The 26,863-nt window shown below is 42.8% G+C and overlaps 7 protein-coding genes across 19 annotated transcripts in view; 3 read left to right on the top strand and 4 right to left on the bottom strand.

The window, feature by feature from the left end:
* Positions 1–418: 418 nt before the first annotated feature.
* On the bottom strand, positions 419–5,026 carry LOC113218304 (uncharacterized). Of its 3 annotated transcripts, XR_003304095.2 has the most exons (5): positions 4,816–5,026; positions 4,376–4,697; positions 3,446–4,219; positions 3,238–3,358; positions 419–1,197 (listed from the first exon to the last, which is right to left on the bottom strand). XR_003304095.2 is itself a non-coding variant. In XM_026438599.2 (4 exons), the coding sequence occupies exons 1-4, from the start codon at positions 5,019–5,021 to the stop codon at positions 3,341–3,343; spliced, it is 1,320 nt and encodes a 439-aa protein (XP_026294384.1). In that variant the 5' UTR covers positions 5,022–5,026; the 3' UTR covers positions 2,746–3,340. The 3 variants fall into 3 exon arrangements, 2 of the variants coding, with proteins under 2 accessions (XP_026294384.1, XP_026294385.1); XM_026438599.2 differs by lacking the exon at positions 419–1,197 and having other exon boundaries at positions 2,746–3,358; XM_026438600.2 differs by lacking the exon at positions 419–1,197 and having other exon boundaries at positions 2,746–3,358; positions 4,793–4,995.
* Positions 5,027–5,033: 7 nt separating this feature from the next.
* On the top strand, positions 5,034–5,893 carry LOC113218316 (HIG1 domain family member 2A, mitochondrial). The gene is made up of 2 exons (XM_026438614.2): positions 5,034–5,262; positions 5,532–5,893. The coding sequence occupies exons 1-2, from the start codon at positions 5,112–5,114 to the stop codon at positions 5,693–5,695; spliced, it is 315 nt and encodes a 104-aa protein (XP_026294399.1). The 5' UTR covers positions 5,034–5,111; the 3' UTR covers positions 5,696–5,893.
* A 50-nt stretch (positions 5,894–5,943) lies between these two features.
* On the bottom strand, positions 5,944–17,264 carry LOC113218298 (E3 ubiquitin-protein ligase Arkadia). Of its 5 annotated transcripts, none has more exons than XM_052264466.1 (16): positions 17,174–17,264; positions 15,283–15,564; positions 14,823–15,201; positions 13,818–13,935; positions 13,579–13,732; positions 12,992–13,492; positions 12,811–12,879; positions 11,990–12,729; positions 11,743–11,908; positions 11,483–11,651; positions 11,014–11,389; positions 10,778–10,920; positions 10,581–10,692; positions 10,285–10,503; positions 10,095–10,180; positions 5,944–9,998 (listed from the first exon to the last, which is right to left on the bottom strand). In XM_052264466.1, the coding sequence occupies exons 2-16, from the start codon at positions 15,449–15,451 to the stop codon at positions 9,869–9,871; spliced, it is 3,531 nt and encodes a 1,176-aa protein (XP_052120426.1). In that variant the 5' UTR covers positions 15,452–15,564; positions 17,174–17,264; the 3' UTR covers positions 5,944–9,868. The 5 variants fall into 5 exon arrangements, with proteins under 5 accessions (XP_052120426.1, XP_026294374.1, XP_026294377.1 ...); XM_026438589.2 differs by lacking the exon at positions 17,174–17,264 and adding an exon at positions 16,771–16,912; XM_026438592.2 differs by lacking the exon at positions 17,174–17,264 and adding an exon at positions 16,771–16,912 and having other exon boundaries at positions 10,285–10,500.
* On the top strand, positions 16,589–18,045 carry LOC113218314 (UDP-N-acetylglucosamine transferase subunit ALG13 homolog). Of its 2 annotated transcripts, none has more exons than XM_026438610.2 (3): positions 16,589–16,729; positions 17,336–17,518; positions 17,597–18,045. In XM_026438610.2, exons 1-3 carry the CDS (start codon positions 16,637–16,639, stop codon positions 17,843–17,845), a joined length of 525 nt encoding a protein of 174 aa, XP_026294395.1. In that variant the 5' UTR covers positions 16,589–16,636; the 3' UTR covers positions 17,846–18,045. The 2 variants fall into 2 exon arrangements, with proteins under 2 accessions (XP_026294395.1, XP_026294396.1); XM_026438611.2 differs by lacking the exon at positions 16,589–16,729 and adding an exon at positions 17,031–17,248.
* On the bottom strand, positions 18,040–22,266 carry LOC113218301 (centrosomal protein of 78 kDa). The gene is made up of 12 exons (XM_026438595.2): positions 21,619–22,266; positions 21,359–21,549; positions 21,082–21,258; positions 20,802–20,976; positions 20,553–20,731; positions 20,276–20,475; positions 20,120–20,200; positions 19,930–20,037; positions 19,492–19,701; positions 19,054–19,221; positions 18,880–18,973; positions 18,040–18,807 (listed from the first exon to the last, which is right to left on the bottom strand). Exons 1-12 carry the CDS (start codon positions 21,881–21,883, stop codon positions 18,367–18,369), a joined length of 2,289 nt encoding a protein of 762 aa, XP_026294380.1. The 5' UTR covers positions 21,884–22,266; the 3' UTR covers positions 18,040–18,366.
* Positions 22,267–22,404: 138 nt separating this feature from the next.
* LOC113218308 (oocyte zinc finger protein XlCOF6) overlaps positions 22,405–26,863 on the bottom strand; it is a 38,645-nt gene continuing 34,186 nt past the window's right edge. For 2 of the 3 annotated variants that reach the window (XM_052264544.1, XM_026438604.2), the window contains 7 exons: positions 25,160–25,198; positions 24,977–25,048; positions 24,712–24,777; positions 24,536–24,575; positions 23,408–23,608; positions 23,111–23,278; positions 22,405–22,588 (listed from right to left, as the gene is read on the bottom strand). In XM_052264544.1, coding sequence (XP_052120504.1) covers positions 22,554–22,588; positions 23,111–23,278; positions 23,408–23,608; positions 24,536–24,575; positions 24,712–24,777; positions 24,977–25,048; positions 25,160–25,162 — 585 coding nt within the window. In that variant the 5' untranslated portion in view covers positions 25,163–25,198 and the 3' untranslated portion in view covers positions 22,405–22,553. Of the gene's footprint in view, positions 22,589–23,110; positions 23,279–23,407; positions 23,609–24,535; positions 24,576–24,711; positions 24,778–24,976; positions 25,049–25,159; positions 25,199–26,583; positions 26,603–26,863 lie in introns of those variants that run through there. The other variant, XM_052264547.1, reaches the window with a different exon arrangement.
* The window catches only part of LOC113218266 (proline-rich proteoglycan 2-like), a 3,876-nt gene continuing 2,591 nt past the window's right edge, over positions 25,579–26,863 (top strand). For all 4 annotated transcript variants that reach the window (XM_052264569.1, XM_052264559.1, XM_052264565.1 and 1 more), the window contains exon 1: positions 25,579–25,728. In XM_052264569.1, the coding sequence (XP_052120529.1) occupies positions 25,603–25,728 (126 nt within the window). In that variant the 5' untranslated portion in view covers positions 25,579–25,602. The remainder of the gene's footprint in view (positions 25,729–26,863) is intronic.

Here is a 26,863-nt window from a genome sequence, read left to right as displayed (position 1 = left end):
TGACTGGGGTGTTCCTGCAGCGGCCGGCCGGGCGGCAGTAGGCGCGTCGCGTGTGGTGACTCGCAATGGGGGGGAGTGAGAGAGGGCAAGACCAGGGGAGGGGGGGGGGGGCTTCGCCCACCTGCAAGGGGCCACCGTTCCAAACTGCCTCGGTTACTGTTCGAGTAAACGCACCACCGGCCGTTTGAGCGTACGGCCGTGGCGCGTGGCGCGTTCGGTTTTCAGGCAGAGCCTGCACGGACGGGGACGGGCTATCATTTTCCGAGGCGATTTGTTGTTGTCTCATCTGTCGGTGTTGCGGTCTTGCAAAAATTGCCCTGCCAAACCACAGTGCCTGATTTGATTGATGGTTAGCGACCGCCCCCCCCCCCCTCTCTCCGCGTCGCGACCGCCAGCGTTGGACCAGGTCTCCGCAGTGTACTCGCGCTGCCACACTGGGACTTCCATCCGAACAAATGCGTTGTTTTGTTTGTCGCGATCGGTCCCGATCTCCTGACGACAAAGTTTCGGTGACGCGACATGTCCAACCGGCCTTGTCTTTCTCTGTTTTAAGGAGGCTCCCGGGCCACCCGGAACTCGTTTTCCCGAACGCCCATCCTACCGCATGCGACTACCTTTGACATTACTCTGGAGAGAAGGTGGAGTTCAGAGGGGCATATATGCTGAGCCTAGCAGGAGGGGAAACCGGGAACCCCACACGTTAAAGTATTTGACTCGCCTGTTCAACCCGCGCCGGGGGCTCGGCTCTGGGGTGAGTGGACTAAATATTGTCGCGGTTGGAGAGTTGTGGTAGACGCAGCAGAGAAGGGGGACAGTACGAGGGAGGAAGGGAGAGACAGAGAGGTCAGGGGTCAGAGAGACTCACGAGGGCGGTGACCTCCAGAAGAGGGGTGTCCAGGGTGCTGCGAGGTGCCGTTGAACGCCGCACTTCCTTCCGCGAAAGTCCGACGGAGACTGGGGAGTGCTCTGCGGCGGCGGTCCGACTGATGAGCTGCTTACCTTAACCGTGAGGCTGCTGGAGATGGAGCTGGAGGGGGCGGCCTTGGCCAGCCTTGGCGTCCGGTCAGTGGCTGCAGCGCACGCCTCGGCGCGACCAGCGCGACGGCGTCCACATGGGCCAGTCCGAATGCTGACAGGTGACCGGCGGGTCAGATGGGCAGGCGGGAAACGAAAATGCACCTGTCTTCGTCGTGTCACCTGACGCGGAGAAACCAATAAGCAGCTCGCTTAGTGGTCACTCTAGTCATTGAAGGTTCCACGGAGAAAAGTCTCCACTGGAATTCCCCTCGAAACCTGACGCTTTTTTGCTTTTTTTTCGTTGGGTCCGTTCGAGTAATTGTGGTAAAGACCTCCAACAGACCCTCCGTGGTTCGCCCTCATGGCCAACGCCCCAAATAAGCAGGGCTCATGGTGTAGACACCCCGGCCCTACCCGGCCGGTGCACACTGGGGATCACCTGTTTTTCTCAGATTCGCTCAGCTAATTACGGGAGCTCAGCGCCTGCGATATTCTGGGTAGGCCGCCCCGCTCCGCATGTATGCATTGCAGGCGAGATGTTGCCTACCCATCAGGCGCTATGAGAGCTTGCAGAGGCTTCGCTTGACAGTTTCGTAACCGCGTGAATGGCGGGCGTACTTTCTGGGTGATCCCCCGTGCTAAGAGTAGTGCGCTCACAATGTAGCCCTTGTATGATGGTCCATTTCGGTCAACTGAGCCACCAAACCATTGGAAATAGATGGTGCTCGGCTGCGACCCTTCCTCCCACCCTCCCCCGTGCAAGATTTCGTCTTCTATACGGCATAACCAACACCGCCCTCCCACGTGACTCAGGCCCTTTGAATCTACGCGCGTAAAAGAATACAGGTTTGTTCTAGGGAATTCCCGCCACAACAACAACCGACAGCGCACTGGGCAGCGACGGGTCAACGGACGCGGGCGCGCGGGCGCGGTGCATTTCAAGATCCCCCCCCCCCTCCCCTCAATGTCGTGGGTATCCGCCTTCCGGTCAGCGGCGGGAGGACGCAGGAGGAAGTAAGCCACGGGGGGAATTCCGTCCGTCCGTCCGGCAGGGCAGAGAATGATTCAGCCGTCTGCAGCCTCGGCTTGGAGGCTGGCGCCTGCGCACTGCTGCAGGCTAACGGGGCTGCATGTCCCCATCCTAGCCAGGCTCCTGTTTCGTCCTCTTCCCTATCCTCGCGCAGGGCGGCGCGGACCGAGCACCGACCTCATCAGCCCCGCCTGGTTCGGATGTGGTGGCGGCTACCGCCGGCCCAAGGTGGACCGGCCTGGGGACCGCCGCCAGCCCGCGCGGCAGCCAACACTACCACTGCCCTTGGCCGTGACACAGCGCACCGTCACACCGACCGTCACGCTGTCGGGTGGACCGTTACAACTCGCGCCCGTCCACAGTGCACTTCATTCACAATCATTGATCGTTCCGTTGCCCTTGTCGTCACAAGACGGTTGCCTCCAAGCCGTCGGGTCACGCATGTCATTGCGGGGGATTTCTGGGTCGTTAACGATGCGACTTGAAGAGGAATTAGATTAGGTAACTTCATTACACACCTTTACACCTGGAAGAGGAACAAACGCGCCCTCCCCCTTCAGAACCGTCACTCGGCGTTCACAAGCTAGCGCGGGCGCTTCAAACGGGCACAATAAAGCGCTCTGACTAACCTCTAACGAAATAATGTGTGAAGGAGTTAGAAATATAACAATTGCAAGGGGAAAATAAAATTTATCAAATCATAGTAGTGGTTTTACTATTCCCAAGTTTGATCCAATAATACACTGATTTCAAAATGTATAATAATCAATGTTGTGGGGTTCAAACTAGCTGAAATGGTAATTTGTGCGACACATTCTAGTGGCTTTTCAAGGGCTCTGATAGGCTGATTTCTAACAAGTCCAACAAATTACAATTGCAGCCAGTCTAAATCCTGAAAACCAATACAAAAATAAACCAACCACAGTTTGTTTGGTGGTAATTTGATTACATAAATATAAATTACCAATTTCTTTGCAGACATAGATATTTGCCACTAAAGAAAACATGAAAATCACAGAAATGTTCTTACATCACATAGAGACTAAATCAGTTTGTACACCTTGCCCTTATATAATTTGAAATTGGCATATTGTTTAATGATACCAATGCTCTTCGCAATAAAAATCCTACCTAACTAAATGTAAGTTGTGAAACACAACAGCAATATGGTAAATAGATAGGAATCATACCTTTCATTTCAACTCACTTGTCCATTTCTTGACAGACACAGACGTCAGTGAATCACATGACACGCTGCATTCACTTGCGATGTGAGACAAACTTCAAACAGATTTAAAGAAGTTTTTGTTTCTGAAATTGAACAGTTGAAGACCGTATTTTTAAATATTCTAGATAGGTAGATGTAAGCCCCTAGGTGATTTTGATAATCTAAGTTACCTTGTTTTGCGACGCAGAAGCCATTTCTTCTGTGTTTTGTGTGGGTTCAATTGCTTTTATCTCTTTGCTTGATGGGTTCTCATTTGAAACTCTCTCTAATGGTTGAGAGTTGAGAGGAGTTTGATTATTGACTACAGTTTTTCCGCAAAATTTTTGATAGGAAGGAGGAATAGGAATAATACTTCTTACAAACTTAAAGTTATGATAAATAGGCTTTTCAGCCTTTGGCCGAGTAATTTTGATAGAATGGCTTCTCTTGGAAGGTATAGGAGTTTTCTGTTTTTTAAGCACTTTAGAAGATTCAGCAGAAGGAAGTTCACATATTTCAGTGGCACTTGATTCAGTATAGTCTGATAATACTTCCAACAAATTTGCGTGATTATGAGGTAAAGTTGATTCTTGCTTGACTTGAGATTCTGGAGAAGAAATTTTCACAACAATCAACTTCTTATCTTCATTCTCTGGATTAGTATCAGGGTTTTCTTCTTCTCTTTTAGGGGTCTCTGCACATTTTATGACTACTACTTTTTGTGATGACTTGCGATCTTCTGTTTCATTCTGTTCAAAATAATTCTTCACTACGTTGAACAAAGATTTACCAACAGCCTCTTGTAATGGAGGCTTTGTATCTTGGTTTGTAGGAGAACTAGACAGGGCAATTGCAGCCACTGAGGGAGCTGGTAGGTCAGGAACCAAGTCCAGCAAATCAGGATCTAAGGCTTGTGTTGGTTGGTGCACAGTTTCACAATACAAACAAGGAAATGGACCAGTGCTCTGAAAATTAAAAATTAAAATTATTGTTAGTAGGGTAATTCAAATTATTTAGAATTCATTATAATTTCAACAGAGAAAAAGGAAAATGTTCTTCTTTACGTCAAGCAACATGCAGATTGCTCATCATTTCCCTTAATCCTCTTTGGAAGGTGTTACCTGGCAGTAAATAGCTGTAGAATTTTTGGGCAGATTTGGACAGCGCTGCACATTGTTGGAAGGAGTCACCTTCTTCTCAAAAGCTGACCAATACTGTTTGTAATGCTCCGTTGACCTCCAAGCGTTCATTGCCTCCTCTGAGAGAGGAGTGTGTCCTTTTTGAAAAGATGTAGGAATAGTTTCATTAGATATCCTCTTCCTTTTTATTCCTCCATGTAGCGTAGTGAAGTGCAGCTCACAAATGTACAGAGTTCTTTGGAGTGATTCAATCGGAACATCTAGGAGATCCATTCTTCCACAACATTGGACCCACTTTTCAAACCTGATGGTCAAATGAAGTCAACATTAAATTAATATGAATTAAATTGCAATACTCTGGAAGTGTATATAAAAATTATAAAAAAGATAAGAACAAACCTAAAGGGGTTAGAATTACTTACACCTCTCGCTTTTTTGGTATATGGAAAGTAGATATATATTTCCTATCCGGGTCATGTCTATCATACTTCTCAAACTTGCAGCCATGAACGAAACATTTAGCTTTAGAATGTTTAGGAATAGGATGAATGAAATATTTACTCATCATCTTGAAAGCAGAGCAGAACTTTTTGACAACACTGTTATGAAGTGAAGAAGGATTTCTCATATTTGTGACAAGGAGAAACTTTTCGTTCAGAAAAGAAGCAGAAGCAGACGACGCTGGGCTGCGTAGTGCCAAACTCAAAACACTGACACAATGGCCTCTCAAAATCAAATGAAAGAAAACAGGGATGAGTATGAGTGGATGAAAATAAAGGCTGACATGGAACGGGAACGATCGGAACTTGCTGAAACTGGAGGGAGTAGAATTAGTCGAGTATTCATGACAAACCCGTTTGTTCCTATTGGTGAGTCTAACCTAACCTCTTAACAAATAACAAACCATTACAATTGCTAACAGAATACTTAGACAACGTAGCTGTCATTCTCATTGACTTTAAGGTCTAGCCCCTTCCTTTATTGTAAATGGTCGTAGCAACATTTGAAACTGCTGTGTTGAGTTGATGATATTGCATTGTACGCATTTATCAGCAACTACTGTCCATTAGTAATTTTTTCTATTTCTTTTTGTGTGATATTATCCTACAATATAGTAATTATCATCTATGTTTTTCAGGATGCCTGTCAACAGTTGCAGCTCTATTAGTAGGACTCAAAAATTTCTACAAAGGAGATCATAAGCGACAACAAGTTATGATGCGGGCCCGAGTAGGAGCCCAAGGATTCACTGTTTTTGCACTTTTGGGTGGTGTATTTTACCACGCCTTTAAGAATGAATAAGTGTATAGTAATGTTGGAATTTCACAGATTTTACAAAATACTGTTAGCAGGCCCTCTAGTGAGGTAAATCTCTGAACTCTTTTCTGTGGCAACCTTTGAACCTTTGTACAGCTAACAGCTTTTCTCTCGATCTGTCTGTATCATCCAATTGTTTCCATGTAACTAATTTAGAAATTTATTAAATATTATTTTTGAAAATGTGTCAATTAGTTTTCCACAGGTGACCAAACTTTATCAATAAAACACAATTCAGCAGTTCACTATTTTCTTTTATAATTGAAACATTACACAAAATCATCTGAACAAGCACATTTTGCTCAAAAATAAATAAAAGTCAAATCATCAGAAAGATTCAAAGTTAAGCTTGCAAAGGAAAGTTTTCAATAACAGGACAAAAAAACAGACAATTGGTTTTGTGAATATTGTGAGTGGCAAAGTAATAATGCCCTGATTTAAAACTGTGAGAAACAAGGGAGTAAATAGTCACTAACCTAAGAGTAGGAATGATATTAAGCATACCTAGTAAACAAGATAGACACTCTCAGGAGTCATTTCAAGTCATTTGCAGTTTTAGACTGGTCAGTCAAATACGGTCAAAAACCGCAAATGACTTCACAGTGAGTCTTTCATTTTTATTAGGTATTCACACTTCTGATTTTCAATAATCTTGGCCTTTAAGCATGCTTGAATTGAGAATATCTCCCAAAACCCTTGGGTTATGAAATATGTGCCTATGAGTCTCACCTCATTCATCTACAGTTACTTGACTATGCTGTGAAAATGATTAACTGTTCAATCCAAAAACACTTTTTCCTTCAGAGGATTTTAAAAGATCTAGATATAAACAGCAAACTGAATCATACTTAGGAGTATGCAGTACATTGAGTACATAAACATTGACTATTTCACTCAGCTGGAGTAAAGCAAAGATGCCAAACCTGTCTGTGCTTTATTACTAGGATATGACAGCTTTAACCACACTAATGATTTTTGGCATTACATTATTTTGAGTACTGAAAAAGGTAACTTTACACATATGCTGACTGCTCTTACAAAATAACTCTAGAACTGCAACTTAACAATTTTCTGTTACCACTCAGAACTAAAGGTATAAAAAGCAAAAAGCAATTAATTTCAAACTAACACAAACATTAAAATCACAAATAATGTAGAGACTTGCCATGAGGTATAACAGAATAAATACAACTCCTACAAATTCAATTAGTAATGAACAAAGAAAAGATTACATCATATTCATTCAGTCTAGTCAGTCATAACATAGCCACCTAAAAGAAACAACCAGTGATAACCACTGAACCTATCATTACAATGTTTTGAGAAGGGAAAGATTCCATGATTGCATTGGGAAAAAAAAACACAGATAGATAAATGCTTAAAAAATCCCACTTCATGGGCGGCAAGACCTGAGTTGCATGGCAACAAATAGGTCTTATGTAGTACAATGAAGAAAAGAAAGAGTATTAAATTTAAAAAACAAAAACAGCGTACAATTTGGATAGGCACTGAGAAATGTTGTGAATCTAGGCAACACATGACATCAGAGGGCGTCATTAGATAGCAGTAACTCACAGACTGAGATTCTAAATTGGAAGCACTGTTTTAGTGATCTCATTTCCTCTCCTCAGTGATAATTGACTGTTGCAAAATATATTCCAATAACAGAGTTTCAACCGTTGGCAAAAGAAAAATGCAAATACATCAGACAACAGGTTTGAGTTTAAATTGTTGTGTATAAGTTAATGCTCACTGCAAATATAGACATCATTGAAGAAAACGCCTTTGACTTAGGGAGTAGATACTCAGATAGGCATTTTTTAGTTTCATATTTACAGTAAGAAAAATGAGACTATATGTACTTCAAGAAGTTAAGCATTATGTGCAAAAATATGACATTTTCAATGGGAATCAGGGGAGTAACTGAAGATTGGTTGACACATTTAACAAACTCGTATCTTTGGTAAAAATGAAAATGTGAGAATGACTCAAGGCAACAATCAAGAAAGCTACATGTTTTCCATATCAAAACAATTAAAACATGAAGTTACTAAATGTGAAAGTTAATAAAGGTATGGGAACATGCAGAGTATGGAAAGAAAATTGATTCAAGAAGGTAATGAGAAGTGTACAAGTCAAAATGTTCTACACAATTGCAAAGCTGAATTACATATAAACCACAGCTGATAAATATTTAGTTTTGCTCACGATTTGTCTAGTAATCTTCAAGGATCAGGATACATAAAAGGTTGTACTGAATGTATGCATACCCTTATAAGAAATCAAACACAAAATCAATCGAATTTTGGTATAAATTAAGACTATACTAGTACCTTAAAAAATTATATGTAGTAAAACATACAGTTTAATTCATGCCACTGATTATTTTGAGCAATTCTCTGGTAGAACCAAACCAAATTAGTACATACATACTGAGGTAGGCAACACTTAAGATGGACAAGAACTACAAAAAAGCTAAGCGTGAGTTTTTAATCAAATTAAATAACGTGTAATCATCATCCCGAATTGCATTCAATGAAATAGGAAGTCTTGGTCCATCATCTACTTTAAGCGACAATGTCAACAATAATAAGTAGAGAGATCAGAAAATATAGAGATAAATCCTCAGCTATTTCAATCAGCTTAGCAAGTATTTGCCTACCCCATTGATACAGAAAAGAAAACAACATGAAAATGAAAGTCTCAGTCACAATCAAACTCTTAATTCAACAATCACACAAATAAACAGAGCACATGTTGTCACTCTTAATTTTAACAATCAACTCTAAATAAGCTCACAACACAGTGTTAGGACTACACCCAAACAAAACAAATTAATTTCAGAGGTGAGGTACTAAATATTGGTCGACAATATTGAAATAAACTTGTCACATGAAATCACATGACAATAAAGGTATTTCTGAAAAAATCATTTTAGACACTACCTAGATAGATAGGTATTTTACACGTACCTATGAAAAACAAATAATAATAGCAATAATAATATAATAATAAAATAGCAATAAGACAACAAATAGCTAAATAAGGAGTGCACCAAAAACATGCACAGTATTTACAATCACAATATGTAATACTTGAATCACAAACATTCACAAACATGCATTTCCCAAAATTGTTTTTATCTAGGGAGGAAAACAGAGAAACATATGTTACGACATAAGCTAATGGGCAGAATCGTCCCCAAGTAAGGGGCATCAGTCTTCCACATTAAAAAAAATAAAATTATAATTCTGTATATATGGATTAGACAGTAGGTAGGTAGACTTATTGAATAACTAATCCATTGTGCTGCCCACTAACAAAATACACACACAAAGTTACTAAATTAATGCACCTAAAACATTTTATTGTCATAAAATAAAACAAGCATGAACTCTAACACTAGAATAATAAAAACCATTTCAAAAATTAGTGCCTGATTAAAATATTCTGTATAAGGTGAGCGGTAAGTAAAATGTTGTACCATTATATTGCAAGCTTAGGCTCATAAACCAACATTAAAACAATATAAACAATCCTGTTGTGAGAATGACGTGGTCTTGCTACAATTGAGAAACAGTCCTCGTAGCTTTTCCGACATCTTTTGGATAAAACTAATTCAAACTGATTTGGAAAACAAGAAAGAATGCAAATCATACATGGTGCAATTCATGGGAGGGATTGGATTAAAAATCTGAACTGCATTATTCTACCTATTACAACTGAGATAAAATTGGCCTTTCAGAAAGGTTTAAAACTCACTGAAGATAAAAACATAAGTATTAAAACATTTTCTTGTGGTCAAAGAATTAAAGAAAGGTTGTTCAAAATATTTGTAAGAATACAAAATAGTAGTCAAGTAATTGATAAAATGTTAAGGGTTCTACAGACTAAGCTGTCAAATAGAATATAAACTCACCCCTACGAGTAAACTAATGAGAGATGCTAACCAAATGGAGAATGAAAGGAAGGTCTCAATAAAGGAATGTTGAGAAGTATTCAAAAGGAAATGAAATAGTTGAAAATTTCAAAAAAATGGGGTAATTGATCTTAAATCAAATCTTGGCACCCTAAGAAATGTTAGATATAATAACCCTCACAGTTGAAAATGGCAAGAAAGAGAACACATGATGAGTCATGCTTATGAGAGCACAGATGTTACACTGGTGAGGTAGTATCTTTGTTAGTTTGGGTTTCAATGTCTACTCTGCAGATGGGGCAACGTTTGTTTGTTGAAAGCCATTGGTCCACACAATCAATATGAAATAAATGCATACAAGGAAGTCGCCTGCAAGGAAGAAGAAAATTCAAGTATTACATGTGAGAATATAGCCAGAAACATCATGGCAAAGATCGATCTGTTAAATGAAAAAGACAACCTCACCTCACATCATCATTATTTTCAAATTCAGACAGGCAGATGGTGCATTTCTCAACATCTTCGTCATGATCACCTGGTGGCCTTTTCCTCTGCCGAGGCAAAATAAGAACAAACATGATAGATAAATTACCTAATGAAAAATGCATAGGGATGTAGTAACACCACACAGAAATCAATACAGAAGTTAGCATACCTGTTTGTATTTATGAGGAAATGTACAACGCTCAATAGTGTCTTGGGTTGCACCACGGTTCATTTGAGCTAATCGGCGCTGTTCTACAATTCGCATGTAGTCCTCTAATCTGGCAGTCATGTGTCTTGCAAGATATGGGAAGGGAATAAGTTCAGTAGGCAGCAAGAGTGGAGCAGGCTGAGTTTGACTGCCTTCTGCTGCTATCACAGCCGGTATCTGCTAAAGAGCAATACAAGTTTTAATGACACAGTAGATACTGCAAGTACTGCAAGAATATGAATAGGATGGTAAATTACCACGGGGCCGGGACCAGGGCCCGCAATGCTTATTTGTATTTGGTGCAGTCTACGTATGGTGGGTTGAGGATGGTAGTACAAATGATGATGAACATGTTGGTGGTTTCCATCACTGCAAAGCAAGATAAAGACAGGTCAAAAACCCAAAACTGACTCTATTGAAAACAAACAAAGGTTCTTTCTTTAAAGAGACTTACACAGCGACAGTAGTAGTAGGAGTGCTGGATACAACAATTTCAGCTTGTATGTCAGGTACCATAGATGTACCTGGTGGATGGACAATTGTTGTAGTTGCCATCATTTCCGTTTCAACCGACTGCAGGGGTGTAACTGGGGTAACCTAAACCAAGAAAACCCATGGTTAATAAAAAAAAAGTTCAGGATTAAGAGAGTATTACACTGGAACAGCAGAGCTTGCTCCTTTCTATCTTACCAGGACGGGGGGAGAGAGAATTGTAGCTGTTCCTGCAACACCACCAGGACCAACCTCTGGTCGACTGAAGACAGTGGGTTGTTGTGGGGCTGGCAAAGGTGGCTGCTGGTGATGAGCATGGGGGTGGGAGTGAGAATCAGAATGGGAATGATTTGGTGGGGGATGGGAGTGTGCATGTGAATGTGAGTGTGAGTGAGCATGAGGAGGCATAGGGCAAGGGGGCAAGGTATGTTGCTGTGATGGTGGGGGTTGGGAGGGTGGCGGATGGGGATGGTGATGATGGTAATGCACAGGATGAGGTACCACTGGCACCCGCCAAGGAGACCATGACACATCACCCTGAGGAGCTGGTGGAGGTGGTGGTGGATCCCTTGAACTGTGAAAAGATAAAAATATTGAGAAAGTTAATTACCCCACTTTGTTTCAAACAAAGTTTTCCTTCATTTAAGAAAAAGTCTCAAAAGTTTACCAAGTCATGTGTCTCCGTTGCATCTCCTGTACTCTCTGCTGAACTTGCCATATTCTTTCATGCACAGGATGCATTCTGCCAGTGGGATGAAGAGGGTGGCGCATAGGTCGGCAATAATTTCCTCCCCTGATCATGTTTGGAGGCAAGGGAATCACCATGCCTTGGGGTCCTAAAAAGAAAAGATGGAAAGATATTAAGAGATTAGATTAAATTACAGAGCTAGCCTACTAAAAAAAACTGAACCGTCACTTGGAACTTACTGAACACTAAGGTCCGAGTGCAAGGGACCCTATGCTGCTGATGCCAGTTAAGCCCAGGTGGAGGAGGATGCGGAGCATGTGTTGGCACATTCGAGCAGGACCGGAAAGGTGACGCTATGTACTGTGGAGATTCTGTACTAGATGGTCTTGCAGAGCTTGTCGGCAACTAGAGACATATGAAAAGATTAAAAGATAAAAATTGAATCATTAGACCAACAATTCCCAGACAAGGAAAAGGACAACCTACACTTGCATCAGATGTGGAGCAGGTAGTGTGGAAACGGCATGCTGGCATTCTTTGATAAAACTGTGAAGAATGTGCAAGTGGTGGAGGAAGGGGGTAGCTAATTAATGGTACATGAGGGTTAACGGTGGGAACTCTTAGAGTAGCGGAGCATGGAGGAGAGGGTGACGGTGACGCTGGAGGAGGAGGACGAGATGGTCCGGGACTACTTGAGCTAATTTCACGCCTCCTTTCTTCAACTTGATTTCTTGAGGAGCTGGGAATCGCTTCCGTTTTGACCGAATTCGGTGGACTCGCACGTGCTGCCTCAGTTCTGGCACCGGATTCATTCCATTGTTGTTCTGGCCTTGTGTGAGACTCGTCATCCGTCTCCTCTTGGGTAAGGTCAACAACAGCAACAGGGTTTGTCTGGGTATTTGACGCCAGTACAGAAGTGCTAGTACCAGCCTGTTCTTTTGACTTTGACTGTTGATTTTTGTACATATAGACTACCTCTACTCCAACATCACTCTCTTCCGAATCACTACTTGAAAGCCAGTCAAGTTGCAGATCTGGCGCTGTTGGAGCATCTGATAAATCATAAACTCGACGAAAGGAGTCAGAGCGGCCTGACGCTGATTCGTCTTTAGAACCAGTTGGCACACTAGTTCCTTCGGTCACAGGTATTTCGACAAGATCATCCTCGCTTTCATTCTCAGTATCTCCTACAATGACACTTTTCCGCTCTTCGCTTAACTCCCAAGCTGGAAAAGTGGATAAATGCAAATATAGATAATATATAGTATTTTAAGTGGTATTCTACAGTTTTGAAAAAAGATACTTACCTCCATCACCTTCATCAGTACTTCGTGAATTTTTTTCAGGTTGATTTGTTTCACAAACTCTTGATGGACCTAAACAAAATAGATAAAACAGGGTTAATGTTGTTAGGTTTACATATCCTTGAACAAAATGTATACCCTGTACCAGCACAAAAATTAGATATAAACAAGGAACAATATTCACCTGGTTGACTGGCAGGTCCCTCCATGATACATGAAATTTCATCTTCAACTATCAAAGAGTCATCATCATCAATAGTTTCAGTTTCAATGCTCTGCTCAGGATAGGAGTGCTCATCCCTAACTTGCTGCTGCTGCTTATGATGCTCGAGTTCTTGATCTTCTGGAGACGTGGGGCAGGCTGGCAATGGTTGAGGTGAACCAAGAGATTGAGCTGGTTCCACATCTTGGAAAATTTCATCTTGTGGTTCACTTTTAGCATGCTGGGGTGACCAATAACCAGAACCACTATATGCCCTACGAAGACCTCTTGACCCAGGAGGTGGGCGTTTGCGATTATTTTGGCTGCTTTGAAAATTTGAACTAGAATGTGGAGAGCTAGATAGTTTGACAACTGGTACAGTGCTAATTCTGCTAGCAGCTCTCCCATCCACAATGACATGCTGGTAACTACATGAGGGAGTAGACTGTGCCGAAGAAGGGACACAATGTTCTTCAGAAGTACCTGAAACATGTTACAATGTGAGAAACATTTGAAATGATTGAAAAATAATCTTATTTGCTATTAGGAAAAAAAAGGTCAAGACGAACTCTCTATATTGCTGTGTCGAGTGCGTTGCCTCATTTTGTTGGCTTTAGCCACAGGCCTGTCAGCTTCGCGCAAGGCTCTTTTCCTACGAGCAGCATCAGTGGAATCACTTTGTGAGTTTGATGCACAATCTGAGGTACTGGTTTCATGGGTTTTCTGGTTTAAGGGAAACAGAAAGAGTAGCATTAGATTGAAAAATGTTCACTAATAGGAAATAGAACAACTCAGACAGAAAAAATACCTGGACACAGTTTTGGGATGGAATAATTGATTGATAATATGAACAGGGTTCTGAGCCCCACATCACTCCTTCTGATTCTAAACGATTCTGGGTGCTGGTGCTCTCCAAAGGTTTATATCTGAGAAAAGGAGAAATTTATAAAATGAGGAGCGCGTTCAATAGGTAAGGAAATGTGTAAGCAAAGTTGAGTTGTCATCAGTGTGCAACTATTGAGAAGAATACAAAGGCTTAAACAGGGCTAAGTATCATGCAAACTATCTGAATTAAAGTGTTATGTGTATATACGTCACTTATTTTCATTTGTAAAAAGGAGTATTAATGCATAGAGAAACATTCCAAAAGAAACAAATCTGGCAATCTAAAGTGAAACTTTTAAGGCGCAAGGTTACATCAATCCGTTCACCTGCTTACATATTCGAACAAATATAATGGGAATGTGAATTCAGTTTTAATTCTGCAGTTGACCTGGCTGGCTTTGTTTTTGTCTGGATAACTGGAGAGGTAACTGGGAGAGAAAGGCAAGCATTTTGGAAGCCAAAGCAGACCGCTCACCAAACTACAGCAGAAAAAAGTGCCCAAACAATGCATCATCACACACAACACACCCTTGATAAACCAATGAATTTTCCACACTTTTCAACCTAACAACCAATGACAACCTTCCAAATTGGCCCAGAAATCAGAAAGCATATAATGGAGGCAAGCCTTTGTAGTACAGTTAAAGAAAAAAGAACAGAGATAGATAGATAGATAGTTTTAAAACACAAAACATATCAGTGGATGCAGTATGACAAATCATAAATTTTTAAACTAAACAAATTGGATTTAAAAATGCCAAGCAAGAAAAAAGAAAAAAAAAAGAAAGAAAAAAGGTTATGAGAATAATTGGGCAGTGTACATCAATGCCATATTACAGGAGAAAGTACACCCAAAACCACACACATTACAACTAAATGAACTAAGCATGATCAGTACATTGTAAATAAAATAAACAGTAGGACATACCTCCGTAGAGTTGGATCAGTCCTTGGGTCTTGAAGTCTTGGGTCTGCAAGGGTAACCACACCACTATTGGATAGAGCAGGGGAAGCAGGTATTCTTGCAGCATCATCAGAATCACCATCAATACTGGCTTCGACAAGAGCGGTAGCAAGTCCACTACTCGCTTGATTCTCACACTGCACAGCAGTACTTGTGCTGGGGCCTCCTATTTCAGACACTGGTTGGGATGTCTGTTGATACTGCCATGTATCAAGTGTTAATGTATAAGGAGGTGAAATATAAGATGTTTGTTCACTGATAAATGTTTCTTGTTCCATTTCAACCACTTCATTTTCATCTTCTATATCACTTTCTGCAAACAATGGTTCACACTCCATCTCTCCTGAAACATGAAATTGCTAATGTATACTAAATAGTAACAAACTGTCAAAATAAAGGGCAATGTCTTTCAAAAAAATCATACCAGCACTGCCGCATTCATTGTCACGGTCCACACTTGATGTAAATGCTGTGTCAAATATGTCAACAAGTGCAGCTGGACTGCCCAACAATGCACCTTCTTTGGACTGACCAGGAGTTGATGGCCATGGATCTGAAGTGCCAGTATCAACGGTGGCTACACTTTCACCCATATTGGAAAACTTGACTTAATACAGATGCAAGTTAGTGCTGTTTAAGCACATGAGGGTCATGTATATGATTTATGAATTTTCTCTATGACATGTTGAAGTATTTCTTGCTACACCTGCAAGAGAAAAATAAATAAAATAGAATAATAATGCAAGCAAACAAAAGGAAAAGAAGAGAGAAACGGAAAGATAGAAAAAAAAAGACCTTGATCATCCAATTAACTAACTAAATATTTTGAGTAAAGAAAAATTGAAGAAGTGACAGCTACAAAATAAGACGTAACACAAGTAGTCAACTATATCTCAGAGATCTCCAGTGCACAGAATTAATTTGGCTGGAGAAATACTGATAGTAGTTGGCAGTGGCATCTTAGATTAACATAAAGTGTAACCCATCAGATCAAAAACAAATATTTAGACACTTAAAAAGAGAGAGCAGATTACAATGAACATGACTGTTATTCATTCTAATACAACGTAAGATAACGCGATGGACGAGGAAAATTAGTTTGCTACACACTTTGAACAACGTACAAGTCCATGACCACTGATTACTTAATATTTAAAAAGTATATAATCGATATTATTTGTCTTGGGCGGTTTCCAAAACTTTGAGGTTATGTTGTTGGACAAGAGAAGTGACGTTTAGTGCTCAACGTCGCAACCGTAATCTAGAACTTCATGAAAATTGATAAGGAGACATAGAAGTAAATAAAAACACGTCTCAAACCTTGAAGCAGAAAAATGGCAAATATAAACAAACAAAAGACCCACAGAAATAAGTAACTTAAAGCAAGCAAAACTTTCCATAATGAACGATTTCACAAAGTCATGAAATCAAAACATCACAGCAATTTACAATAAAACTATGCTTGAACTCCAACACTTGTCAAAATTCTGAAATACCAAAAGTACAGAAGCAAATAAGATGAATGAAAACTAAATAGACCTAAGAATATTAAAAACATCTGCGGATAGCAACATTACGTGAAAAAACTTATGGGGCCGTCCTTGGGCTATTCCGAGAGTGAAAGTTCGTGGATCATGGCATGTTTCAGCCGAGAGTTTACAAATTCTCACCCCTTTCCCTGACAATCCAATTTTGAGGCCTCAAATATCAAGACCCCATTGCACCACCACTCTTGTTTTCCAAGAACAGCCTCCCTCCTCTTGATTCACACATTGAAAATGGCGACGTCAGGCGGTCACGTCTTTGCCACAGTTGGGACGACGAAATTCGACCTATTCATTCGCACTCTAACAAATGACGATGTCCTCCGAGTAAGTAAATATACTACTTAACAAAACATCATAATATTTACCCAATTTCAAGAGCTAAGACCAGTTAAATTTCGGTAAATATTGCTCCGTTGACGGAGCCTGCGCAGGGCAGGCTGTCTGCTAGGACTGCGAAACTGATAACAATCCAAACAAATGCATCCGCCCGTATCCAATCGGTACCATGATGTGGGACTTCAAGTCTGTCAATAAAAGGAACTAATCGCTCTACCATTTCCTGATTGATTATTAACCCCTTCATGCATCATCGATTTATGTGAACCAAAACGAAATCCTTGATAACAAAATTTAGTCTGCATCTGACAGGCAGAAGTCACTGCTTGTTACCATGGACTTACAGCTGATTATAGATGATAGCCACTCTATCTTATTCATACTTGCACTTAAAAAACACTAGTATAATTATGTTGCATATATTGTTATTACCTTTTAATTGTCTCTAAGGCTACATTGATACTTGTCTGAACTTAACCTCCTTGTTTGTTGACCTCTTCCCATATGGTATCCCTGGTACAATGTGGCAACCTTTTAACAAAAACAAAAATACAAACATGAATTCTATTTTTTCCCCCTTTATTTGTTCGACAGGAATTGGCACGTAGGGGATATTCCTCACTGACCGTGCAGTTTGGCAATGGTTTATTTGAGCCTAAGGCAGGAATAAGAGAGGGAGTAAAAGTCGAATGTTATCGTTTCAAAGACTCGATCATCAAAGATATCAAAGATGCTGATCTAGTCATAAGTCATGCTGGTGCTGGCACATGCCTTGAGGTACATAAAATAATGGTAAGCTTCGGTGCAAATCTTTATTATTTAACAAAATTATTTGATGGAATTGTTGATTTTCAGGTACTAGAGCGTAATAAAAAATTGATTGTGGTAATTAATGAAGAATTAATGGACAATCATCAAACCGAACTTGCTGACAAGTTGTTCAAGGAGCACCATGTCTTTTGTTGTACTCCAGCCTCGCTCTGCAGACTTATTCAAAGTATGGAGTTTACACACATCAGGCCTTTCCCACCTGGCGAAACATTAACCATAGCAAAGTTTTTAGATGAGGTCTGTGGATTTGGAACTACACCTCCCACCCAATAACGTAAGCGCCATTTTTCTATGTGATTTGTAACCAAAGAATTGAAAGATCAGTAATAATAATAGATACTGTATAATTTGAAGCCACGATAAAAAACTGTAAATATGATCATCATTGAATGGTGGTGATTCACATTCCATATGTAAATGGATATTTCCTTGGTAGTCTGTCCTGGGCAAAATAAAACCAATAAAACAATGAAGCTGTCATAAATTTATTACTAGTTCCTTAGATCTTTTCTTGGTCAACAATTAAAAAACAGCAACTTTAGCATTTTTGACATAAATGAAACACACGCATAAAGGTCTATAAGAAAAGATATGAAAAAAAAATCCATGATGTCTATCAAATTCTTGGTACAAGTAGTCAGTATTTTTTGGGTTTTTTTTTTGGTTAAACATCTACTGTAATATACTGCAATTTGACCAAAGTGGAATGTCAAATGAATCTGCAGGCTTCAAATGAGTTGCTGGAAAGTTACTTACACCATTGTCAAATATCTTGGTATGTGAAGAACAATATTTTAATTAGCATTAAGTTCTGTTAAAGTCGGTGTTGGTGAAGGATCACTATAGCAGGATTCAGTGACCCAACTAGTGTTGGAATCTTCTGCATCATTTCCATTTGTTTGCTCAGCATTCATGTACAGGGATTCATTTGATCCAGCACAAAAACTGAAACCTCTTCCTTTATCACCTTCAGTATCACAGTCAGTTTTCCTTGGAGTGATAATTTGAGGACTTGTCGTTAGACATTTTTCAGGTACATTACTCTCACGATTTGTGATGAATGATACAGGATTTGTCTTGAGTAGGTCGTTAAGTTGTAAATTGGGAAAATCTGACTGAAATATCTCATTTAAAATATTCTGAAGATGACTTTGAGGTGATTCAATAGGACCATGTGGTACATCAACATTCACATCTTCTCCAACTGTCTTGACTTCTTTCTGAACTTTTTTGCACTGCAAAATCAATTCCAGTCGATCACATGTACTTGTTTTACATCATTGAATTAACTGTAGTACACTGTGTACCTTCTGATTAAAAGAGTTGGAATCCTGGTCTATTTCAGTGGATGATGTCTCATCATTGCTATCACTTGTTGTAGCTTGATTTAACTCTACTCTCCTGGTCAAAAACATTTGAAAAAAGTAATAGATTAATATTTCACATTACCTGGATGTTAATTTATTTTCAATGGTTTGTACCAGTCTTGAATATTTCTCTGTGAAAGGGAAAGAGCAGCAAACTGTTTCACATCCTCAGGTTCTTCATCCACACCAGACTCAAAGTCACTTTGTATGCTCTGCGATAGAGAATTGGGAGAGACCAAGTCAGATATTTGGACAGAGCTGTTTTCAGTCCTCAAAGGAAGCCTGCAAATCAACAGTAAAGTTCAAACAACAAACAAAGTAACTGAGGAGTGGGGGAATGGGGCAGCACTTGAACATGACTTCAGGAAAGTTATATGCAGGTCTAGTTTTAAAAACTATAGCAAAATGAACAGTGCAGACTTAAATGTCATAAAATTTAATATAAAAATTGAATCTATCTATATCATAAAATATCATTGAACAAAAAACAGTGCTTTCAGTTAATGAAGTGTGATTGCTTTGTGTTGTAGAAAATTTGGTTGATGTTCATACCCTTGTTTTGAAAATATAGCTACAAAGCAATTGAAAGCAGCAAAGGCTTCTGTAATCTCCTTAACAACACCTTGGTCCATTAAGATTTGACCCTCATGCTTTTGGGTAATTGTTTCAAGCCTTAATGCTAGATCAGCATTTTGCTTTTCTGCTTCAAGCCGCCTACGCTTTTCCTCTTCTAATTTTGAAGAAAGCTCTCGAAGCTTTGCTCTGTGAGCGGAAAAGAAATATTCTGTAGATCTATTGGTAGTAGACTCTGGGTTTGTGGCTTGCTATGTGTTGTTATTCAGTCATTTCTGTTTTTCAGCTCAATCTTATGCCACAGTATTGACTATTTTGTTGAATTATGCCTTGATTTTCTGTGGTGCACATACACTGCCTACCACCCCCAGTAGGATACTTCAAAATTTGCAGAGGAATTGAAGAGTGGAGACTTACCGAATATCATGTGCATAGCTCCCATCTCCAGAAGCATTAATGTGTTCCCAATTGCTCATAGGGTTTGACGGAATTGTAACCTTTTGCTTGGCATTAAATTGGTGCCTCCTGAAATTTAATTAAGTAATAAACATTACAATAATTTAGAAATATGACTAAACTAAATTATCATTAAAAAGAAACAACTCACCTTAAGGCTTTTGGTGTATTCTTGTGTTCCAATGATCGGCCATTACTTTTATTAGAGATAACAGCTGAAGCAGAACGTGCTCTGTTTAGAGTTAAGAGAAATATATAACAAGAAGCTTTGTGACAGTCAAGGTTTATACAAGGTTTGTAAACTTACTTAGTAATTTGTACTTGAGTACCTCTTGTATCTGGAATTATACTGCTTTTTGTTAGACGAACAGCATTGCCATCATAGAATCGCTGTTCAGAGTTGGCTCCATCATGGCATTTGATTGACCTTTGAGCAATGGAAGGATCCCTACTTTGATATAAAGGTTTCCGTGGGAAATATAATGTATCTTCTCTTATCCAATGGTACTGAGAAACAAAATGTACACAGAAATAACATTTTATTCAAGTTCACTTTAAATCTAAAATAATAAATATATTCTTACCTCAGATGGCTTTCCCAGATTGTTGGATGCTAGCATATTCATCACAGATTCATAAACTGATTCATCGAGATGAACATTGTTGTGCACATCCAAAACAGATAGGCTTTTATTGACTTTCAATAAATTTACTATCTCCATTCCACCAACATTTGTCAAACCAACATTTTGTAAATCAAGAGCTTTCAAAAAATATTATTGTTAGAATATGTGATAATGTTATGGCAACAGAATAGAGAGAGGCATTTATACCTTTCAACCAGAGGTCATCTCTGAGAACATTGATTATTTCTGTGACACCGGCATCTCCAATGAGGGGGTTGTGATTCAGAGTTACCCTACGTAGTCCAGGCATCACATCAGTGTCAGGAGTGCGATAACGCAAGGATTGCTTCCAGTTCTCTCCATATCTGTTCAGATTCTGGTACTACAAAGTGTAGCAATTGAATAATAACAACAAAATATATCAACACATATGAGCTAAACTACCTTTAAAAACAGTTAAATAAATGCACAAATCCTGCTTTCTCACTTGAAGGGTCCTTGCTATGCTGTGAACTCCCTTGCAAGATATGTTGCACCCTGACATATCAACAGTCAAAATATTGGGCAAATTACGAAGAGAGTTGCACACTAAATGACAACCCTCATCACCGAGGGGGCATCGGTGAAGTGAGAGATGCTGCAAAGATAAACTCTTCTCAAGACCCTAAAGAAAAAAAAATTGAGAGGCCCATTTGAAACATTTTATGACAAAATTGTTACTAATTGATCTTTTGTTTAACTATTAGAAAAATAAGAAAACTCACAGAAAGTAGGGTCTGCAAATACTCTCCAGAGAGTAGGAGCCCATCTAATTCCAGACATTTAAGGTGAGAATTGTAGTGTAAACAACGACTCAAAGACGTTACCAATTTACCAAAAATAAAATGGGTAAGGAGGACTGGCAGTCTTTTCACAACAGATCGACACTTTGTTTCAGAGTCTATGTGTTCCAGGACTGTAAAAGTGAAAAGTTAATAGTGTTGCGCAAGAGCTCTCACATGGTTTATGTAAGTTGAGAGCTTACCTTTGGAACACGAGTTTTTGCTTCTGATCGCTATAAGGTGAAGGCTACGATCTAGGCTTAATGCCTTCAAAATTGGTCGCCATTCATCTAATTTAACTCTGTCCCCATTAAAGTCTAATATTCTCTTGTGCAAATGAGCTTTAATAGGAAATATCATTGAAGTGTTATGAATGTTACAGAGATCTGTGTAACATAACTGAAATACATGACAGTTTTTCTTTCTGTATTTCATTGGAGAACGTGCCATAAAATTGGAGCAAGCCATGATGATATGAACAAAATTTTCCCTTACATAAGATCAGTAGTAGTAAGAGAAGTGAGACAAGTTACTGTTGCCATGGTTACTGGCATTCTGGCATCTAAAAGTTGTATGAAACAGCTAATATTTTTCAAAGATTTGCGATAAATTACGAGAGGCGCAACATACAATGGCCTGTTTTCAGGATTGCTAATGACAACCATCATAGTTCGTCAGATAGATCGAACACGAAGGGCAGTTGCCGTAGCAGCAAACGCAAACATTCCCCCGAGAAACAAACAGTAGACCGCCATCCCCGCCATCTCTTTTCAGCAGGTGGACAAACACTTGCATACCCACATGGATGACTACTCGGTCACGGTAACGGCACTTTCCTCTCATTTCGCAATCACGAAAGCCAATAATTAAGAGCAAAAATCTATTCTTGAAAACCAATTGGCCTATCCGAGGAGGCTAGCTGACAATAAAGATTCCTTCGTATTTTGGATCACAGATGGTAGTGCTGAATGGTAAAGCAAAATCCACACTGAAAAACTTGTTGTTTATTTCCCGTGTACGTATCATAAAAAAATTACATTTGCAAAACAAGGGGAATGAGTCTATACAGCCATTATATAGATGATGTACAGAGGGAGTTCACAGCCTAAAGTCAAACTCGCAGCACCTGGACTTGTTTTTATCCTTCCATCATGGACTTGGCTCTGTGAAGCTCTGCAAAGGGCGAAACATTGCAAGATTAAACGGTGTGGTCGTAGACACAACAAAGCACAAGGGGGTCCCCACAATGAAAGTTTTGCGAGGCAGCGACACCTACAACGTACGCAAACCCATCAAGCAGCTGTGTTTGAACGGTGGCCTACCCCGGGGTGCCCGAGTACGGGCGGTTCGGGCACTTCGGACAAAGGAACGCTTGACACCCAAGAACGTTAGGGATCGCCACAAAAGTACGTCCGTTTTCCCCAGAATTTAGTCGATTGTCGTCGATAGATTACGGGAGCTCAGCGCCTGCGATACTCAGGGTAGGCCAGCCCGCAGTAGACGCATGCGCCCCAGGCAATGTGTTGCCTACCTATCAGGCGCTACGAGACCTTGCACAGGCTGAACCGGCCGGGTTCGTGACAGCGGATGACGGGCCTACTTTCTCGATGATCCCCCACCTCACACCTCGTGTCACCTCGGGGGGCATTCATTGTGGGGGCACCTTTGATGCCTGTACTCGACCAGTCCACGTACCGGAGAGCAAGTCCTGGAGCTGTGCGCGGCTGAGTGTGAGGTCGTGGGTCCGAATGCCGCCGGCGACGCCGTCACGCACCGACAGGCTCAGAGAGAAGTGGCGATCCAGGACAGCGTCAGCGTCGTGCGAGGGCAGTGGCGAGCACGACACGCCTTCCAGGGCGGACACTGTGGGGGAAGCTGGACGTTAACAGGGAGCCAAAGCACCGCACAGTCTCCCGCGGACGAGAACGAGATCCTCGACAACGTCGTTGGCGTCGAGCAACTACACCACAAACCAGGATCCTCTATACGTACCGCGCAGGGAGAGCGTCTTGAGGTGGGCGGTGATGGCGGCCACGTGCTCGCCGAACACCTTGGCGGCGGCCTGCGCGTGCTCGCGGGGCAGCCCCAGCTGCTGCAGCTCGGACGAGAAGGAGTCGGCGTCCACGGAGTGCTTGGAGGCCGAGCCTAGCAGCCAGCGCAGCGCCGCCACCGCACCCTGGACGTCGGCCTCGCCTGCACAGAGAGCGCGGGGGTATGTCTGAGGGGGGCTGCTGCAGCGAGGGGTAGCTGCCCGGGGGTTCGGCCGTGAATCAGAGTTGCCAGGGTAGGCTGGCAAAATATTCTCTCGAGAACATCTGTGTGGACCTGGACCGTGCTGCATCTACGCCTGCCTTCCAGGCAACCCCATCAGTACGGGTACGGGTGTTAGTACCAGCTATTAGTACCAACGTTACCTGTTCGAGGAGATTTTTTGCTTTGTAGAGTGGGCGACACTGGCTGGGATAGCCGGCGCCGGCCTTCGACAGAGGCTGACCAGACCCGGAAAATGAGCCGCATTTGATTGGTCGCAGTGCTTTTCGAGTCCGCGGTCCGTTCTGCGAGGCCTGCGCCGCCCGCGCCGCCAGCGCCAATCGCATATCGGTGTTTGCACAAGAGGGGCAGGAGGGCGAGGGCCTCCCAGCCGAACCGAGGGCGCGCCCGGGTACGCCCCAGCGGAAATCAGGGAGCTCGCAGCCCGGGACAGAAACAGCTGTCGGGGCAGCAGGTGGCGCCGACCTGGCCGGCCTGGGGTCACAAAGTACCCCTGTGTACCCGTGTAGTCTTTGGATGGCGCGCAACCCTCCGTCAGCCATTAAACTCCTCCACCCAAAAGTTGTGGTGACGGGTCAAGCAGCTAAAAGGGATCGTCCAGAGTGTAAGTCCGTTTTTCTCACATTCATTCTACAAATTACGGGAGCTCGGCGCCTGCGGGACGCAGGGTAGGCCAACCCGAAGTACGCGCATGCACTGCAGGCGAGATGTTGCCAACACAGTAGGCGCGATGATGAGAGCCTGCTCGCTAGGCTGAACTTGGCATAGATTCGAATTCGCAAATGACGGGCGTTACTCACTACTGGATGATCCCTAAGACGCAATACCAATGCGGGGCGAGGGACCTACCGAACTTGGCGTCCGCCGTGAGGGTCCTGGCGCGCTCGAACTGCGGGGCAGAAAAGAGCAGAGTTGAACACACGAATACAGTTAGCCGAGAGGTATTCTAGGTCCGTGGTCCAGAAGATCTCCTTCCGGGTTGCACCCACCCCCACCCCTTTCACTTCCGGGGTGAAGCCACTTACATCCATGTCCTCCCCAGCCAGAGCCTTGGTCACGAGTCCGCAGAGGAGTCTCATCTTGATGGAGGTCTGCAACAACAAAAACAAACATAGAGGGCTGGCCTTCAAAACAAGATAGGGGTGGGGCTGGCGGTTATATCGGAACCACATCAGCATCAGAATCAAGCCCGATGGACTCCTGTGGACGCAAGGAAAAGGGGATGGATAGGAGGACGATCGGAAGGGGTGGGTGGGGGAGAAAGTTGCGATTGGTGAAAGCGATTCTCACCAGTCGTGTGAGCGTCGGGATCTCGGTCAGCACCCAGTCGGGGCAGTCGCCATCACCGCAGAATCGAAACTTCTGCAAAGGGGAAAGAAATCGGTGCACGTTAGTGTGTTGTTTAAAGAACCAGCAAAACAGAGAAAGAAAGGTTTTCGCAATAAGGCACGGGAAAAATAGGAGGGTTCGTACCATTTTCTAGAGACGACGTTTTCAGTCTAGTTGCGGAACCTGAAACAAAAGAAAGAAAACTCATGACATTTTCTTGAATAAAATGAGAGCTTTGGCGGGTCGGTGCAAGTAGAGATTTTTGAAACATTTCTAGAAAAACTTCCCAGGAAAAAAATTGTAATTTAAAAATAATAATTGAAAAGTTTCCAAAAATTACTTTTTATCTGGAAAATGAAAATCCCTAGGCGTGAGCGAGGGCACCTACCCCACTCGTTCCTGACCTGACCGCGCCCTTCTCCGAAGTCCTTTCTCCCACGTGATCCCGGCCAATCGCGGCGCCCCGCCCCGCCCCATTCCTTATGCATCCCCAGGGAACCCGCGGCCGGGCGCGGCGGGTCGCCGTATAAAGTCCGGCGCCGGCCGCGGCGCGGGGCAGTTAGACGTTAGGCCCGTCGCACCCGAGCATGGGGCTCCGGAAGCTGGCCCCCGGCAACGCCGTCCTGCTCCTCGCCGTCGTCTGTGTCGCGGCGCTGCTGGGCCAGGGCGCCGGCCAGGGCGCCGCCCGGGAGGCCGAGTCCACCGCATTCCAGGTGAGCCCGAGGGGTACCTCCACTCAATAAAATCAGTGTACACCCTCCAAAAAATCAGGAAGAATCAGAAAAATACGAAAGAACAAAAAGAATGTAGAAAATCAAGGAAAAGCAGAAAAAATGGTGTACCCTTTAACTTATTGTTAAGTACCCCTCCCCTCGGTTGAGCCCGCCGCGTCCCTCCGAGACGAGAGCGCCGCGCCCACGCTGACACCCACGCCCGCGCAGCGCTGCTCGCAACGGCACTCCAGCCCACCCCGCCCCGCCCCGGCAAGTTGTCGCCTCTCTCTACGGGTGTGCACACTCCCGAGCACACTATCCAGCAATTGTTTCTCTTTTCGCCTCGCTCTCTTCTCCTCGCCCCCACCCCCCAGAGGCACTACGACGAAGCGAGTGCTCTCTGTCGCACCATGCACCACCTGTGCCCGGAGCCGAGCCGAGCGCCAGTAGTCCTTCCTAAGGTCCTGGGGGGAAGGGGGGGGGGGGGCAGGTGGTACGCCCCTGCACGCCTCGCTCACACCTCGATAATTTGATTGCGACCTTTCCCCGTCCCCGACGTGAAGATCACAAAGCCGAAGCGTACACGTGAGCAAAGAGCCCATTCCAGAACACTCCCGAACATATCGCTAACCCTTTATATACACGCAGCGAGGTGTTTGAAACGCCACGGCGGGACGCCCACGCACCTGGGCCAAGTAGGTCCGAGCGTCGAAAAAACTCCATAAAAAATGATGGAGTTTAAAATAAGCAGGAAATGAGTGAGTGAGGGAGAGAGAGAGAGCGCTCGGCTGAATGGATCGCAAAGGCATGAAGGGGGAGGGCGGGGGGGGGGTCATATGATCAACATTTAATTACCTTAAGCGAGCGAGAAGGCGGCCGCCAGCAAGAACAGGGACCCCGGCGCTCAATATTGCAGACCAAGACGGCCGAGGCACACATGTGAGGCGGGCGGCAGCGCTGGACCAACAGGAAAGGGGGGGGGGGTCGGGTTTGGAACCCAGCGGGCAGGGTGGGTGCCTTTGCGCCTTGGTTATTCCAATTCAGTTATTCTCCCGAGAAACGGGCAAGGGCGAAAGACAGAGGGCGTTACTGAGAACGGAGAGGGAGCAGAGGGGAAGTGGAAGCGGGGAGGGGG

This window comes from Frankliniella occidentalis, unplaced genomic scaffold (genome assembly GCF_000697945.3).
Source record: "Frankliniella occidentalis isolate FOCC.00 unplaced genomic scaffold, Focc_3.1 Scaffold2, whole genome shotgun sequence".
In the NCBI taxonomy this organism is placed as follows: domain Eukaryota; kingdom Metazoa; phylum Arthropoda; class Insecta; order Thysanoptera; family Thripidae; genus Frankliniella; species Frankliniella occidentalis.
The sequence above is the reverse complement of the archived record's forward strand: the minus strand, read 5'-3'. Positions and strand labels throughout refer to the sequence as shown.